This window comes from Humulus lupulus, chromosome 2 (assembly GCF_963169125.1).
Source record: "Humulus lupulus chromosome 2, drHumLupu1.1, whole genome shotgun sequence".
In the NCBI taxonomy this organism is placed as follows: domain Eukaryota; kingdom Viridiplantae; phylum Streptophyta; class Magnoliopsida; order Rosales; family Cannabaceae; genus Humulus; species Humulus lupulus.
The window spans coordinates 31,882,175-31,901,377 of NC_084794.1; the positions used below are offsets into that span (position 1 = coordinate 31,882,175).

Genomic DNA, 19,203 nt, shown 5'->3' on the forward strand with positions numbered 1-19,203 from the left:
ATGGCTTCCCGAAGAACCCTTCTCTTCTTTTCGATGACCTCGTCTATCTGGCGACGATAGTGGGCTCGAATGTCTTCTTGCTCGCGTGCGATCTCGTATTCTTTAATCCGACGCTGGTTCCGGGCAAAGATCGATTCCGGGCTCGGAGATTTGGGCTCGTAAGGAATTGCTCGTAATGACCCCCACCGTCTTTCCGGATTCTGTGACATCTAACGAGAAAGAAAAAATGGTGAGGGCCATGCATGCAAGAATCACGAGCTCGATGGATGAGCTCGGAGATCTAAGGACAAGAAACTAAGTATTTAGACCCTCACTAAGGGATCAGAGCGCGTGTTCCACAGGAAAGGAAAAGGGGCGTGGATGATTTTTTTTGAAAGTCCCGAAATTCAAGGGAAAGGAGAGTGGCGGTTAGCCAAGAAAAGCGTTTTTGGGTTTCGTGTATTTGTCAAAGCCCATGTTTTTATCCGAAAGCTTAATGTACAAGAAACGCTGCCTAAGAATTTCAAAACCCAGAAAATGGGAACCACATTCAAACGTCGAAACTGGGTATAAATGTAACGACCCACTAATCTAGACTATTTGGACCATTAACGAATCTATACATAAAACTTACATTTTTGCGGAAATACCATAATTTTATTGAAACTTGTGGAAACAAAGGTTACTTTCATAAAATAAGTAGGATATGGGTACCCATTGTCTTTAAAACAAAAATAACTTAAAAACTAAAAAGAGTTACATAGAAAATGCGGAAAATACATTTGAAACCATAAAAACATAAAGAAGACTACATCCTCGAATCGAATAACGCTCGGCCCCTTGACTCCATTCACCATCGATACACATCCTCTAAGCGTCACGAATCTTTCCGCCTCTAAAGCTTATTTCCTGCACATAAACAGAAAGGAATGAGCCTAATGCCCAGCAAGGAAAAATCTAACACATAGTCATAAACATAAACATAATTTCATAATAACGTAAAGACATATCATAACACATAATTCACTTATTATAATGGCCATTATGACTTGGGGTCCCATAGACTAAACAAGCTTATGCCCATGAGATTAGTGGGGTCCTACCAGCTAAATAGGCTTATGCCCACAATCTTTTTGGGGTCTTCTTAGTCAAATAGGGCATATGCCCAAGCCTACAACATACACATGCACAACATATTCATAACATACCCATATCATATCATATCATAAAAGATAACATAAACATAAACATATATATTCTAGCCTATTTTCCTTACCAAAGTTACCGAGATTATGGACTGAGTTGGGACTGTTGGAACACTCCTAAAACCATAAGAAAGAGTAAGTCTAAAGAAAGGAGATGAAATGAAAGAGATGGAAAGACTAAACCATAAAAAAGAACATACTTACCGACTTATATGCTTAAGAGCTTGGATTCCCTAACCAAAATAAGAATAAGGTTAGGGGACTGAGTAGAAGGTTTTGAGAAAGGAAATAACATAAAATACAGAAAGGAACTAGAGTTTTGGGTTTACCTCAAAGATTGCAAGATCAATCTAACCTCCACCGAAATACTATAGAACTCACTTCCCAAAGTGTTTGATAAGCTTATGATGTTTAAGCTTATAGTTTTTCCCCAAACCAAGTATTTACACTCTCACACTCACTTAACACTAGCAGCTTCTGAACTTAGAGCAAATGGTGAATAATGGCTGGGTACTAGGTCCTATTTATAGAGTTTGGGAATGAAAATATCTTGATTTTACTTGAATAAAGATAATGGCTTTTTAGGTGAAAATCATTTGAATAATCGTTCAGCAGAGGCTGAAGACTCGTTCAAAAGATGCTGGACTTATGAAGAAGTTTGAATGGCTGAAAGGAAAAGAATTCAAAAAAAATTGAACATATGCTGAAGGAGGCGATATATCGCCCCCTGTAGGCGATATATCGCCTGGGCCAGTATGCCCGAGGCGACCGTGCATCGTTTCGTGTTTTCCGTATCTACGTGCTGCGATATATCGCCCCCTATAGCTGCGATATATCGGCACACGCTGAATATTTAAACACGAAATTACACATTTTTAGCTAAGTTTGAATGGAGTAAACAGCCTTGACTAAGCCCTCAACGTACTCAAAGCTGCTGACTGACCCTATAACATTCAAACTTTACTCCTTATTAGATTTAATCCTCAAAAATACTTAATCCTTAATCACCATTCATAACATGTGCTTAAAATCCTATTGGTTGATGTCTAAACCTTATAATATAATAAATATAATCCTTAATATCAGTCACTTTAATCACACCTTAGGTTATACTTAATATTCTTAAACTATAGATTAAACTTAGAAAATCTATAAGTACTACTATGAGTGTCCAAATAATTCCCGGTCTGAACCAAAAATCCATGGTAACAAAGGTAACACTAAACATACTATAATACTACTAACATTTAGCTAAGTAAAGTTCTTGGACTCTACAATTCTCCCCTACTAAAAAGAATTTCGTCCTCGAAATTTACTTATCACATAACTCCGGATACCAGCCTTGCATGTCCTCCTCTAACTCCCACGTTGCCTCGCGTTCAGAACTATTGCTCCATAGGACTTTGACTATAGGAAAGCTCTTGGACCGTAACTGCTTCATCCCTCTATCTAGGATGCTAACCGGTCGTTCCTCGTAACTTAAGTCTTTCTGGAGCGCTATCGTATCGTTCTTGAGGACGTGAGATGGGTCTGACACATATTTGCGTAACATCGAGATGTGGAAGACGTTGTGACTATCGGCTAGTGCTGGCGGTAGGGCTAGTCTATACGCAACTGTTCCCACTTTGTCCAATATCTAAAAGGACCTATGAATCGGGGACTAAGCTTGCCTTTCTTTCCGAACCGCTTGACACTTTTCATAGGAGATATCTTGATCTCCAACTTGGAATTCCACATCCCGTCGCTTGGTATCCGCATATCTTTTCTGACGGCTTTGAGCAGCCAGCAGACGCTGTCTAATAAGCGTTACTGCTTCTTGAGCTTGTCTAACAGCTTCGGGCCTTAGAAGCTGCCTTTCTCCTACCTCGTCCCAGTGAAACGGTGATCGACACCTTCTTCCATATAGCAACTCATAAGGTGCCATCCGATCATCGACTAGTAGCTGTTGTAGTACGAGAACTCGATCAGCGGTAAGTACTTGTTCCACGATCCTCCGAAATCAAGTATACACGCGCGTAGCATATCCTCTAAGATCTGAATCGTACGCTCAAACTGCCCATCTGTCTAAGGATGGAAAGTTGTACTAAGGCTTAACTTAGTACCCATATCTTGCTGTCTTACCCATATCTTGCTGTAAGTTCTCCAAAATCTTGACGTAAATACTGATCCTCTATCTGACACTATCGTCTTGGGGATTCCATGCAATCATACAATCTCTTGGATGTAGATGTCTGCATATTGGTCTGCCGTATATGAAGTCTTAACAGGCAGGAAATGAGCCGACTTGGTTAGTCTATCTATGACTATCCAAGCAGAATCATGCTGCTTATTCGTCCTTGGCAGACCCGTCACGAAGTCCATGGCTATATCGTCCCACTTCCATTCCGGTATGCTAAGCGGTTGCAATAATCCTGCAGGCCGCTGATGCTCTGCTTTCACTTGTTGGCACACCAGACACTTAGATACATACTCTGCTATGTCCTTCTTCATCCCTGGCCACCAATAGACTGCCTTGATGTCATGAGTCATCTTGGTAGACCCTGGATGAACTGAGTACGGGGTGCTGTGTGCTTCTTCTAGGATCGTCTTCTTAATACTTTGATCGTCTGGCACGCATACCCGATCCTTATATCTCAATAAACCTTGACTGGATATTGAGAATTCTGTAGTCTTGCCCTCTCTGGCTGCATCCATGTGTGTTGCTAGTGTACCATCATGTCTCTGACCAATCCGTATGTCCTCTAGCAGATTCGATTAGATAGACAAGTAAGCCAGCTTGCCTATAACCACTTCTATTCCGGCACTGATAAGCTCCTGCTGTAGCGGCTTTTCTATTCCGGCTAAAGCTGCTAAATTTCCATAACTTTTCCTACTAAGTGTATCGGAAACTACGTTCGCCTTCCCCGGATGGTATAGGATTTCGCAGTTGTAATCCTTTACTAACTCCAACCATCGGCGCTGCCTCAAGTTAAGCTCCCTTTGAGTAAAGAAGTACTTTAAACTCCTGTGGTCCGTATAAATCTCACACCGTTCTCCGTAAGGATAATGGCGCCAGATTTTAACGCAAAGACCACCACTGCCAACTCCATATCGTGAGTTGGATAGCGTTGCTTATACTCCTTCAACTGACGTGAGGCGTAGGCTATCACCTCGTCGCTTTTGCATCAACATGCATCCCAATCCTAGTTTTGATGCATCGCATTAGACAATGAACCTATCGTCGGGTGTTGGTACACTAAGTACTGGTGTTGAGCAAAGCTTATCTTTAAGCAACTGGAAACTTTCTTCACACTTATCGTTCCAGTTAAACTTTTGTTGCTTCCGGGTCAGGTTGGTGAGTGGAGTGGCTATCTTAGAAAAGCCCTCTACAAACTTCCTATAATAACCTGCTAGCCCAAAGAAGCTTTTTACTTTAGATGCGTTCTTTAGTCTAGGCCAATCCTTCACGGCCTCTACCTTTGATGGATTTACTGCAACTCCGTCTTTCGATATGATGTGCCCGAGGAACGCCACTTGCAAAAGCCAAAATTCGCATTTCTTGAACTTGGCGTAAAGTTTATGCTCCTTCAATCGCGTCAAAATAATCCTTAAATGTTCCTCGTGCTCTACTTCATCCTTGGAGTATACTAAGATATCGTCGGTGAATACAACAACGAATTTATCTAAGTAATCCTTGAAGACTCTATTCATTAAGTCCATAAACGCGGCTGGTGCGTTAGTAAGACCAAAAGACATAACCAAGAACTCGTAATGTCCATAACGAGTCCTAAAGGCTGTCTTAGGAATATCTTCTCCCTTTACCTTGAGCTGATGATACCCGGACCGTAAATCGATCTTAGAAAATACAGTCGCGCCTCGGAGTTGATCAAACAAATCGTCAATCCGAGGTAGCGGGTACTTGTTCTTAATCGTTACTTTGTTCAGCTTATGATAGTCTATGCACATCCGCATACTTCCGTCCTTCTTCTTCACGAATAGTACTGGAGCTCCCCATGGTGAATGGCTTGGCCTAAGTGTAGGAGTTCTTGTAGCTGCGTCTATAACTCCTTGAGCGTAGGTACCATCCAGTATGGTGCCTTAGAGATAAGCTCGGTGCCTGGTACTAATTCTATCGTGAAGTCTATCTCTCGAGTTGGGGGCAATCCTGGCAAGTCATCGGGAAAAACTTCTGGAAATTCTTGTATAACTTGAACATCTCTAACTTTAAGTGACGTCTCCTTCTCCACATTCGTGATGCTGGCTAAGAACGCTTGGCATCCTTTCTCCATCATTCTCTGAGCTTTGAGAGGTGACACTAACGGTGTGCGTAGTCCTGAAGCTTGTCCCATGAAGCATCGTCTCTGGCCGTCCGGGGTCTCGAACATCACCTTCTTGCGTTTTCTGTCGATCGTTGCGCCATGCCGTGCTAGCCGATCCATGCCTAGTATTACGTCGAAGTCCTTGATCACTAGCTCTATCAGGTCTCCTTCTAGTTCTATGTCCGCAATCTTGATCGGTACGCCTCGTACTATTCGTGATGATAGAACTACTTTGCCCGAAGGCAACTCGGTTACAAACCTAGTTCTAAATCTTTCACTAGGTTTGTCTAGTTTTTCTATCATTCCTAACGAGATCTACGAGTATACAGCTACCAATCAAGCGATACTAGAACATATACTATCGAGGATAGGATCTGACCTGTAAATCCTTGTTACTAGCATGGGTTCCTCCTTGGGTCAATGCAAAGACTTTGGTCTGGAACCATCGTCTAATCCTTCTTCTCCTCACTAACATTCATCAGAATCCTTTCTACTTCGATTGTCGTTTCTAGAACATTGGCATAGGTAGTGGTTCCCAGGTTTGCTAACTTAACCCCTAATTCCATCTTTGGTCTAAGTCCTTTGACGAACTTGGTCAACCTCGTAAAGTCAGTTGGGACCAACTCTGGTGCAAACTTGACCAATCTATTGAACTGATGAGCATATTCTTCTACCATTAGCGATGAATGCCGAGGTGTAATACTTCTTGTGGAACGGCTCCACAAATCTTGTCCATATCATGGTGGTGACATCGTTAGTCTGCTGAACTAAGTCCCACCATATTCTGGCATCCTTCTTGAGTAATGACGAGACGCAGGATATGCGGTCTGCATTACTGAGATTCATGTGCGTAAGAATTGGCTTCACATTCCGTAGCCGCTCTTCTGCCTCAAAGGGGTCTATAGTCCCTTCGAAGTTTGGAGCGTGCTGCTTGCGGAACCTCTCATACACTGACTCCATATTCGGTACTGGATGTGGCGCGTAGTTCGTCACTGGCCATCCCCCATATGGACCAACTTGTTGGGGTGCTGGGGCCATTTGTTGTGGCTGCGGCTGCGGCTGCGGCGGAGGCTGAGTCTGCGCCTGTTGACGTTGTTGCTGCAAGAGTTCCTCGACTTGTTGTCGCCGTCTAGTGATTTTCGCGGTGTTGTCAGCTGGCGGTGTCGGCGCGTTGCGGCTAGTAGTAGCACGCACTCCTCTTCTGCGAACTGGAGGGCATCATTGGTCGTTGGAACAATGTTGGAGGCGTTTCCGTTGGTGCGTGCAGATCTTCGGAGCGACATCATCACCAAAAGTTCTAACAGTCGAGAACTTGTTAGAACTTACCCTAATAGGCTCTAAGGCAAAAACTTATTCTAAAACAAACATATCTCGGACCTATTTATTATGACTTCTTATGAAAAATTATATAGGTCTTTTTTTTTTATTATTAGAGTGGGTTTCTATACTTAGAAAAACAAGTCATCTTTATTTTCTAAGTGTGTTTCTACTCATCCTATATGACTTAATTCTCAGGCTCGAAACTTATCTTTGTTCCAAAGTTAACCATATTGAGGGAGGGCTGGGATCAGTAAAATCGTTCCCACTACTAAGGCCCCCTAACTCTCAATAAAGAAACTTGGTTCATTGATTTGTATCCACCCTCACTGAACTTAGTCATTATTTATTTTATTTATTACTTATTATGATTGCGAAAATAGAATCAAACTCATACATGATGATAAAATAACATGAAATCAATTTGGAAAAAGATTTTCACTTATTGCAATCATAAATAAAGAAAGAAATAAACAAAACAAATAATGAAAAACTAGCTATTCTAAAAATCGGGATCTTCTACATCCGATCCTTCATCTAGCATATCATTATCTATCTCCTTATAATCATCGTTGTCTTGAGCCTCAAAATTTCCTCGGGGAAGATTCAAGAAGATCCTATGTTGTTGCTCATTAGTGAATTGAAACTCTAAATCATAGGTAAACTTAAGTATGAGATAATAATATCTTAGGGCTGCTTGTAAGTCATCATCATTATTTATATTCTCCCATATTTCTTCTAAAGTTAAAATTGTTGAAGGAAAATCTTTTAAAAGCCTAATTACTAGGACATATTGTTCTGCAGCTCTCATCATGATTTGCTTAGACTCTTGAAGATGACCTATCTCTTTGTGGAACAAGATCAATCTTTGAGTGATCCTTTCTAGTGCTCCTACGGTGTTTCTTGGCTCCCTTATTCTTTTTAAAGCCTTAATGGCTCGGATATCCTCATTGCTTAAAGCTCCGTTCATTCTTAACTGAAAACATAAACACTAAAGATGTTAGCTATACACATAAGTAACATAACTAGTAACTTAAACACTTACTTGGTGGTCCGATTCGGAGCTTTGAGCGTGTGTATCGAGGAGAACTTCATGCAAAAGAACCGTTTTCTCTGATACCAACTGTAATGACCCACTAATCTAGACTACTTGGACCATTAACGAATCTATACATAAAATTATGGTATTTCCGCAAAAATGTAAGTTTTATGTATAGATTCGTTAATGGTCCAAGTAGTCTAGATTAGTGGGTCATTACAATAAACCAGAGACGAACATCCAGAGTGAAAGTCCAGAAAGCCTAAAAACCTATCGGTTCAAAACCTCCTATCGCATCATGCTAAGAACATATACTAACATACACAACAAACACAGTATAAAAAGAACAACAAAAATGGCGTACTTACACAGTGATGGTGATTGCAGCGAAATCGTCGAGTGGAGAAGAGGTTGCAAGAAAGAACTCACTGACTCGTACAAACCAGGATTCTTTTGTTTTTTCGACCTAGAAAACATGCAATGAGAATAAACTGTGGAAAGAAGTTTAGGGGGTGTTTTTCTTTTTTCTGGCTTGTGATGAACAAATGTGAAGAAGACGAAGAGGGAGTCTTGTATATATAGGTGGGAAAACTAAATTAATCAGGAGTGTTGATTAAATTCCTCAACAGATCGAATGGATGGGAATCGGTGACATGATGGCGCCGAAAAGTTGTTAGACGAACGATCGTGGGCGTGTTCCCAAGGTACTCAAGTACCTAAAGTGAGCAATACCCACGTGTCCATTTTCAAGAGTGTGACGGTATGGTTCAAAAGTTTCCTTCTCTTAGGATTCGAACAAATACTTTTGAGGGGGCAAAATGTTATACCCAGATTTCGAGCCATAGTAAATATGACCTCGAAAGCTGAGTTCGCAACAAATGGTCTCGTTAGGATTAGTGATCTAGGATTGTAAGTCGAGCCTGCAAAGTATGATGTATGATTTCGAATGCGGTGATCTCGAAATGACCTCGATCTCGAAAGGTAGCTCCGAGAACACCTTCATCTTCAGGAACTTCGGAGCATGGTTCTTGAGCTCGATATCCCATCTCGAAAGAAACGTTGGCTCGGGAAATGTCAGTGGCTCGCACAATGACATGAGACCAGAAATGCTGGAGACTTGAAGATACGCCATAACCACCTTGAGTATCTACAAGTTTAATAACTATGAGATGTAGTCCTCATTAGTTGATGTAAATCCCCAAGAATTGTGGGATATTATTTAATACAGTTATATGCCCCCTGATCTTTGGGGGACGTTTCCTTTAATATCTGATTATTGGCATTTAAAGCCATTTATTTGTATTCACAAAAGAGTAACTACCCAAAATATGTGGGATAGTATTCTGCATCCTTCTCTATAAATAGAGAAGACATGCACCATTGTAAAGGACCGAAATCCTAATCCTTGAGAGAAAACTCTGAAGAATTCTTGCTAAAGAATTGTTTAGAGATAATCTTGAGATTAATAACAGAGACTCGTGGACTAGGCAGATTTAACTGCTGAACCACGTAAAAAACCGTGTTTGATTCGTTTGTTTATTTTTGGCCATTGTCTTAAATTGTTTATGTGCTCTATTCTTTTATCTGTTGACGAAAAACGGCGTCAACAAAAATTTTAAAAACAAAATGAATGCAATAATTTAGTAAACGCAACTATCCCTTAATATATCACCAATAATTATTTATATATAATTAGTTTAATTACTTGAAATTAAAAAATATTAATGAATTAATTATTATCTAGATTGTAATCACATAATATATTAGTAAATAATTTACTGAATTTTTATATTTAGTAGTTCAATTTTATTTTCAAAATTAAAATCTAAAAATAGAAATTTATATATTAATAACATATTAAAATCTTCATAATAGGTTACATTAAGTTAACCATTGAAAATTTCTTATATATAATATTTTTTTATCATGTGAGTACGTATAATTTAATATATGAAAAAATTATCAAATATTCTTTTAAAAAATAAAATTTACTAATAATTTCAATTATTAATTTTGTGCTTAAATTCGTCTTTATCAAGTTTTTGAATTTCGAATAATAATTAGGACTGTATCCGCCAGCTTCGTAAATCTATATATATGATGCGTTAGATAAGATGTTTTCTTCATATCTTATTATCAGCATTCGGCAATTTAAACGGTCAGTAGGGTTCCATGTCTTCGACTTTGTCTTTCTCATTTACTACTCTGTTTTCACTAAAGCCAATATCACCATCAACCACAAGAAAAAACCAAGTCCTCCGATCAAAGAAACCCTCTTTTAAAGTAATCTTCAGTGAGCAAAGACGCTCAGCTAGTTACCATCCTACCATCTGGGAAACTAAACTCATCGACTCTTTCTTTACTCCCTACAATGTCAGTCTCAATATTTATTGATATATATATATAAATATTTATAATAATATATGTATATAACACAGAATAAAGCTAAGGTTTTGCTTTTGTTGCAGTATGAGTTACACTCTGAACGACTAGAGGAGTTGAAACAACTTACTCGTAGTTCACTTAGAGCCAGAAAAGTCTCTTGTACACTGTTGAAGCTTATTGATTCGATCCAAAGATTGGGAGTGGAGTACCACTTCGAAAATGAGATCGAAGAAGCTGTTTCTTTGATTTATGCAGATGATGATCAAACTAGTAATCTCTACATAACAGCACTGAGATTTCGTCTTCTTAGACAACATGGCTTATTTGTTGGCTCTGGTACGTATGTTATTGAAGTTTTTTTCTATATGTTGACTTGTTAACTCAGTCAGAAAGTTTTGAACAACAAATGTGTGCTATCTGGTTTGGTTGAATGTAGATGTGTTTGACAAATTTAGAGGCAAAGATGGGAGATTCTTAGACAGCTTAAGCAGCAACGTGCATGGAATTTTGAGTTTGTATGAAGCTTCACACCTTGGAATGCCCGAAGAAAATGTTTTGGAGGAAGCCAAGAGTTTCACCACCAAAATGCTGAAATATTTCTCAGCTGGGAAAATGGATAGTTTCTTATCTAAGCAAGTGGAACAATCACTGGAAGTTCCACTATATTGGAGGATGCCAAGATTTGAAACTAGGAACTTCATTGATCTGTACCAAATGGATGAGACAAAAAGTGCGACTTTGCTTGAGTTAGCTCAGTTGGATTATAATCTGGTCCAATCTCTGCATCAGAACGAGCTTAAGGAGTTGGGAAGGTAATAATATTATATAGTTCAGATCAGAAATTATTCTTTGTCAAAGCTTGGAAAAGTTGAGTTTAACATAAACAAGTTTGAACTTTAATCAAAACTATAGGTGGTGGAGAGATTTGGGATTCAAGGAAAGCCTACCATTTGCAAGAGATCGAGTGATGGAGAATTATTTGTGGGCTTTGGGAATGTTATCTGAGCCACACTTCTCCAAATGCAGAATAGGCCTAACCAAATTTGTTTGCATATTAACTGCAATAGAGGATGTATATGACATATATGGATCATTAGATGAGCTTGAACTTTTCACAAATGCAGTAAACAGGTCTGAAATAAGCAATAATTTTGTTTAATATAATCATTATCTTCTCATGTTCTTACCTCAATTCAGTTCTTTATTTTTTCTCTCTATTTTGGCAGCTGGGACATAATGGCAATAAGGGACGAGTTTCCACTTTACATGAAAATATGCTATCTTGGCATGCTTAATTTTGGTAATGAACTGATCTATGATGTTCTTAAATACCATGGTTTGAATATTTTCCCCTACATCAAAGAAGAGGTAAGAGCTTATAAAAATTAGATAAGCTAATAATCATGCTAAATCAAGTTCTTACTAATTTTTAATGCCTTAATTAATTAGCCCTCTTTGTTGCAGTGGTTAAATCTTTGCAAATCATATCTTATAGAAGCAAGGTGGTTTTATAGTGAATACACACCAAGTTTGGATGAATACTTGAAAAATTCGTCTACTTCAGTTGGTGGTCATGCAGCTTTAGTTCATGCTTGTATTTTACTCTTAGATTGCCCCATAGGCAAAACCTCTCTGGATTACAAGTTCAACCATTTTGACTCTGAGCTTATTTATTGGTCATCTCTCATAACAAGACTTGGTGATGATTTAGGAACTTCAAAGGTATTAATTAGTCATTATCTATACATCAACCTCTTTTATTTCTAACTATAATTTTTTTTAACTGTTGTTCATCAAATTATAGGATGAGATTAAGAGAGGAGATGTGAAGAAATCAGTGGAGTGTTACATGGCAGAGAAAGGTACATCGGAAGAAGAAGCAATAAAACACATAAAAGAATTGAGAAGCAATTCATGGAAAATGGTGAACAAGGAGATAATTCTCTGCAATAATTGCTTGCCAAAATCAATAGTGAAGATTTGTTTGAACATGGCAAGAACTGCCCAATTCATATTCCAACATGGTGATGGAATTGGTACATCGACTGGGGTCACCAAAGATCGATTAACCTCATTGATTGTCAAACCATGCACCGATATTCAAACCAATGGAGTTGGGGAGTGAGAAATATTAAACTTAAAATAGAAAAACAATGATTGAGAATTGCTAAGGGGCACTAATAAGAGTTTTGGAGTATCGCTAACCAATCATGAGACGACATCTCATGTGGTGTTGGGCACCTTAAAGTGTCAAATACCAACACTCTTTTTATTTTGGGTACGAATCCTAAAAGGTAGAGTTTGAAATAGTGATGGTTGTTATCTTGTTTTATTATTAAATTTATATTTATTTAAAAAAGCTGAATGGATGTACTCTTCTTTTTATTTTAATATTTAGCTAATAAAACATAATTGACTTTTTCTAAGTGGAAAAACAACAAGATCGTCAAATAAAGTTGCAATATAATTATCACTGCCAATAAAAAGTGTCTTTGCCCGAGTTAGCTCGGTTGGATGTAGTTGTTGGAGAGGCTTATTTTAGGAAAAATCTACCTTAATACCTGGTTTGATGGAGAATATTATTTGTGGCCATGTGAATCACACCCCACCACTTCTCCAAATGCAGGATGGGCCTCACCTCACCCAAAATATTATATATGCCATAAATGATTTATCCAAGAGTTTCACCAGAAGCATCATAACTAACTATACAATATATATATAGAACGAGTACAATGTATCTTCTTTTGCAACATCGGTGCATCTTTTTTCTATTTCGGCACCTGAATAGTTATAATCCCATTTTTTTATATGATGATGTACATTATAGCTATCTAGAATATCCTACAAATTTTCAAGAAATTCTGAATTAATTATGATATCGAAACAGGGTCTAAACTGTCTGTTGCACGCGTGCCTGTTTTTTTGTGTACACGTGTAAAATTTGACAGTTTAAACTCTGTTTTCGGCTTCGTAAACTATTCAGAATTTCTTGAAAATTTGCAGGATATTCTAAATACCTACAATGTATACCGTCATATAAAAAAAATTGGATTATATCTATCCAAGTGCTGAAATAGAAAAAGGATGCACTGGTGTTGCAAAAAAAAGTGATGCATTGTAGTCGCTCCCTATATATATATTTGTTGAAATAATTAAACATATTGTTACACCCAAATCTCGATAATGAATAAATAAACCTTGAAATGTAGGTTCAAAAAAAGTAAGCTCGAAAATGACAAGTGTTGATTGTACACTTGTATAGTTTGATATGATTCCAAGCGTGTTCAATTATTAACACCTAAGTATGAGTTATATTATTCGAGCTTAAGTTGCAGGCTCGAAGGAACTGATCTTCTCCAAAGAATGAGTTCAATGAAACCACTAGTTGAGGAGGAGGTTGACTGGAATGACAAGCTTGAAGTTTGGATCGATCTCGAAAGTGCGTCAACCTTACGATCGAGCTCAGGAACGCATTTTCCATGCAGCAACTGTTAAGAAATCTCTATTCCTTAAGGATTTGTTACTATCAGATATTAAATCTCAATTATCATGGGATATTGTATAATTAATGTATTTATTTTCATTTATTTCATAATTTAAATGATTGATTATAACTTCCCGAAATAAGGGGAAGATATTCTGTCAACCAGGTCTATAAAGAACATGTGGAATTTCATTTGTAATAACGCTCGATTGTATTGGAGAATACTCTATCGAATTGCTTTCTGAAATAGCTTTGAGAGAGTATAGAGAAAAATAATATCGACTCGTGGACTAGGAAGATTTTAACTGCTAAACCACGTAAAAAGTTCTTGAGTTCTTCTATTTTTTCAAAAACATTGTTTAGTGCTCTTCATAATTAAGTTGACGAAAAATGGTGTCGACAGTTTGGTGCTTTCGTTGAGAGCATTAAGAAAATCTCCATATTTTTTAATCAGAAACCTCCTGCATAGCATCAATGGCCACCACGAACAATCCAGGAACTGGTGAACGACCATTGCCACAAATCCCTGAGGAACGAACTACTCAGATTGAGAACTACCCGTGAAGGCTTGGGAAGCAACCTATGGCAAATCAGGGCCCAGATGAAGGAAGTGCATCATCCGACTCCATGGGGCCACCTGCTCCAACCCCATGAGGATCTTTATTATAATCCCGAGAGGTACGTGCCCATTGTATCAGAGAATCACCAACTGCGCCAACAGATGGCCGAAGCCACACGACGTAATGAAGAATTGGCTAGGCAGGCCGCTGAGGCCCAAGCACCTCCTCGGAGGACCAGACGGCGTCCCCGCGAGAGTATGGATGCAAAAATTGTCGAACAAGGGCCCAGCCAAGGCCCAGGGAAAATATCGGCAACGTTCGACCTGGGAGGAATACTCAAACTACTACTGCTGGCAATCCTACGGTGAGTGTAACTGCGGGAACGGGAAATAATCGAGCTCCCTCAGCATCTCAGAACACTAACCCCGAGCATGTCAAGAATAACCCGAAGCCAGTCCAAGCCAATTCTAACCTTCAAGACCCAACAATGGAAGGCCCTCGTCATCGCCTATAAGGCATCCTCCGTCTCCAATAAGGCACCCATCTTCGGTTTTGGAGGCACCCTAGCCGGCTCCCAATAGGAATCAGACAGAGGAGCGTACACTTCAAAGACCTTCTTAGAGTGGCAGCCGAGACAGGAATCACAGAGCTCGACCCGGACACGAGGGTGAGCGAGAGGCTCCCCGAGGACATAGGGCATCCTAGCCAGCAGGAAGTCACATGTCGAGATCACAAACGACTGGAATGAGAGGGCCAGTGGAAGATCCACCTCGCAACCATCGAGCCACACAACTAGAGAGAAATGTTAGTTTCATGAGTGGAAGTTTGGACCTCAGTAGGTCGGTGAGTGTATATAATACCGAACCCATGAATACTGGGAATTGTGATAACTCTACAAAATAGAGTTATTTTACCACTTTTTATGTGCTAATTGTTGCTTAATTCTTGAGTTTTTAAATAATTTATTAAGTTTTTAAGTAATTTTGAATTTATTAGTCTTATCATGATTTTATAATACTTTTGTGTGTTTTTATAATTATTTTGTTGTAAAATGTTGTAGTTAATTATTTGAATTATTAGTGGTAAAAAAATGTTGTATTATTGAACTTAAATGTAAAATATAATTAAGTTATAATTAATATTTTCAAAGAATTAAATTGATTTATTTTATAATTGAAAATATTGTATTATAATTTATTTTATATTTATTTTGTAGGGAACTTATGGTCTTGAAAAGCAAAGAAAAATGGTGAAAAAATGGCATTTCTGTAAAGGGAAAGCAAGGAAAGTGGCATTTCTCCAGACCCAAGCAAGGCCCACTGCTCAGGCCCGCCAGTTGCCTCAGCATATAGCAACATCTCCTTCACGCCAGCCATACGGACAAGCATCACCAGCCTTAAGCCAACGCCAGATGTCGCCTCCTGAAGCCCTAGCTGACCATTTCCTCAATCTCTCAGCCCACCGTGGGCCTGCCACCTGTCCCAGCTCTCCATCAACTTCAGTAAGCACAAAGCAGCCCCTGCCTCCCACGCCTGACCACCTTCATCAACAAACCAAGCCCACGGTCAGGCCCAATCCAGTTCTAGCTGCTCCACTCTTCAGCAAACCATATGCACATCAAGCACCCAGCCGAGCATCAAGCTTCTCCACGCCAGCTGTCCCAAAGTCATCACTTCAGCAGCCTTCTCCCAGCCCATTCGGCCCAATGCCAAGCCCGAAGCTAGCAGCCCCAATTCGGCCAGCCACTCCTTCAGCCCAGCCCAACAGGCCCAACACAATCTTTTGCCTAAACCAGCTGCCAAATAGCCACCAAAAATACCAAAAATTATGTTTTTCATTCCCAATATTTTTCACTCAAATATCATTTCACTTTTCCCTATTTGTCTTACCTAAATAAACATTCCTAATTTATTTTTTACCCTAGCTTTTCACTAATCTTTTACCCAACCAAACATTTCATCTTTCCAATACCCTTACACTTACTCTATTTATCATACCACTTCCCAACACAATGAAATTAATCAATTTATTTATTTTAATTTGATTAATTTAATCTCCACATTTTGCCTATAAATAGAGTATTGTAAGACCATTTGGGGAGCTCTTTTTCTTCATCTTTTCAACATCTTCTACACATATTTTTCTCTCTTCTTTTCACTATTTTCTCTCTACCATTTTCATCTTTTGAAGAGCATGTCAAGTATGTTATTTTGCAATTTTTATTTCAATCTAGTTATGAGCTTCTAATCTTTTTCAAAGATTATTAAGATGATGATGAAGCAAAATGTAACTAGATAGTATTTTTTGTTGTATGTTGATTTCCCATTTGTACAACATTGTTTATGGATTTTTCTATCAAAGATATGCATTTTTCATCTAGTGTTGATTGTTAAAGCATATTACACTTAGTTCTTCATTATGCAAAAATATGATATTCTTTGATTAAATGTTTTTCATTAAATTGTTCACATCTAATTCTTAGATCATAAGTATCATATTTTGCCTAAACATAATCTCTTTGATTTTTTTTGTAGTTTCATTAGGTTGTAACACAACTAATGCTTAGAAATTATATTTTATATAAGTGAAGAAAAATCCTACCTTTTTGAAAGAGTAACTTGTGCTTGAATAGAAAATGTATTTTGAAAAAAATATAGTGTGATTTATTTCAACTATATCTAAACTTGGGAATCAATATACTTATAAATACTATTGAACTTGCATTTTGTGGATTCTAATATCTTAATAATCTTATTTTACATATATCATTTGCAAACTATTTTTCTATTTGATCTTAAATCTTTTTATTACTTGTCTTTTATTTTTCTAAAACAAAATCTCATCAAATATTTGGAACTAGGTTAGAATATTATTGCTTTGTTTGAAATAGTTTCTTTTGATGTTAGTCAACTCCCATGGGTTCGACCTCGTATTTACATGAACATTATATTCCGAAACGATTCGTGCACTTGCGAGTTTAAATATTAAAACACCCTCTTTTGGGATCAACAAATTGCGAGAACAACAACCTTGATCTTCGAGATCATTTGAATCAAAACCAGGGGCAGGCTAACCCTTCAAACTCAGATTTATGGGCCCATTTGAATAGCCAAAAAGAGCCCATGCAACCAGTACACAGGAATCAGTACAACCATATACTGGGGCAGGGAGCTAGAGTTTTCACAAACAATAACCAGATGCCCCAAATGCAGGCTCAACCTTCGGTGGACTTGGTCCAGGAAAGGATTAAATAGCTCAAAAGAGCATTCCGACTAGGGATGCACATTTTCCCCATGAGGACGGGGACCCGCCTCTAATGGGGCAAGGAATCCCCGTCTAAATGGGGAACGGGGCGGGGACAGGGATAACTTTCAATCCCCTAATGTTAAATGGGGCGGGGGATGGGGATAGCACTCCCCGCCCCGACGGGGCCCCGTTTAATTTTTTATATATTTTGTAATATTTTTATATGTATTTTATATCTTTCTTTATGTGTTTTTGTAGTATAGTAGTAATTTTTTTAATATTTTAAATTTTATTTAGGATAATGTTTAATATTTTAAATAATAAATATTGTGCAATATTTTTATTTACATATAATTTACAATTTTAATTTTAAAATTTTAATTTAAAATTTCTTTTTTAAATAAATGGGTTCCCCGTGGGGATTCCCCGCCCCAATAGGGAATTCCCCACCCCGACCCCGACGGGGAATAAGTGGGGATGGGGCGGGGACGGGGATTAGAAATATAAAAGGAGATGGGGGGAGCACTCCCCACCAATTCCCCGCCCCGTGTGCATCACTAATTTCGACTCCTTCAAAATGAAAGGAATAAGGACAAGGCATGCGACTCTGATAAGAAGCTCGAGCCTTTTGCTCCGCACATATCAAATACTTCGTTTCCTTACGGATTCAAGATACCCCACGTGGCACCTTTTGACAGGAACTCAGACCCGTACAACCATCTGAGCTCGTTTAACACAATCATGCACACTAGCAACATCGGTTACTAGCTCAGGTGTATGTTATTTCCAAACATTTTGATGGGACTAGCAAAAAATGGGTTCGACAAGTTACGAAGGCATTCGATCTCGTCTTGGGAAAAATTAGCAAAAGAGTTTAAGAAACAATTCAAGGCAATAGTAGGCGTTAGACCCGAAGCCTCAGCCTTGACTAATGTTAGACAACAGCCGGGAGAGTCATTAAAAGCTACCTGGCAAGGTTTAACATTGAGGTGGCACGATCCCGTAATGTCGATGAGAGTGGTCATCTTATGGCAGTACAAGCTAGAATATTTTCAGGAAGTCCCCTTTGGGATGATATGCAAAGGAAACTGATAAGGACAATAACTGAGTTCAACAAAAAGGCTCAGTAATTCATCAATGTAAAGGAGGCAAGGTCAACATTAAAATTCACCCCTCAGCCTATTATAACTACAACGACGAATGCTAGCTCAGCCTCGACCTCAGCTACCCCCTCAACGTCTCGACCCTCAGGAGACAACCCTTCAAAGAGAAAGAAAAATAAAGGTAATAACTTGGAGGCAAACGAGGGGAAAAAGAAAAAAATGAGATAAGTATTTCTCCATTTACATGGTTTATATCGAGGTTACTGAAATTTAGGAAAACATCTTTATCGCAAATGAAAATCAGCTCTCGTTTAGACGACCTAACCCACTGCAAAATAAAAAAGAGACACTAATAAGTATTGCAGAGTCCATAGAGATGTCAGACATACCACCGATGAATGCAGACAACTGAATGACGAAATCGAAGGTATGGTCTAGAGAGGATATTTTGGGCAATATGTAAGAAGCAAAATTCTGGCCCAAGCGTCGGCTGGACAAATGGCAGCTCCTACGCAGCCTGCCAAGCAGAATATAGCCTCACGCGCAAGGGAGGATGATCAACCTTCCCCAATAGATGGGGAGGA

The 19,203-nt window shown here is 38.7% G+C and overlaps 1 protein-coding gene across 1 annotated transcript; it reads left to right on the top strand.

Annotated features, from left to right (window-relative positions):
- The first annotated feature begins 9,985 nt into the window (after positions 1-9,985).
- Positions 9,986-12,587, top strand: LOC133817627 (probable terpene synthase 9). Its single transcript, XM_062250196.1, has 7 exons — positions 9,986-10,211; positions 10,307-10,559; positions 10,660-11,035; positions 11,136-11,354; positions 11,450-11,591; positions 11,688-11,945; positions 12,028-12,587. The coding sequence occupies exons 1-7, from the start codon at positions 10,011-10,013 to the stop codon at positions 12,346-12,348; spliced, it is 1,770 nt and encodes a 589-aa protein (XP_062106180.1). The 5' UTR covers positions 9,986-10,010; the 3' UTR covers positions 12,349-12,587.
- Positions 12,588-19,203: the final 6,616 nt, after the last annotated feature.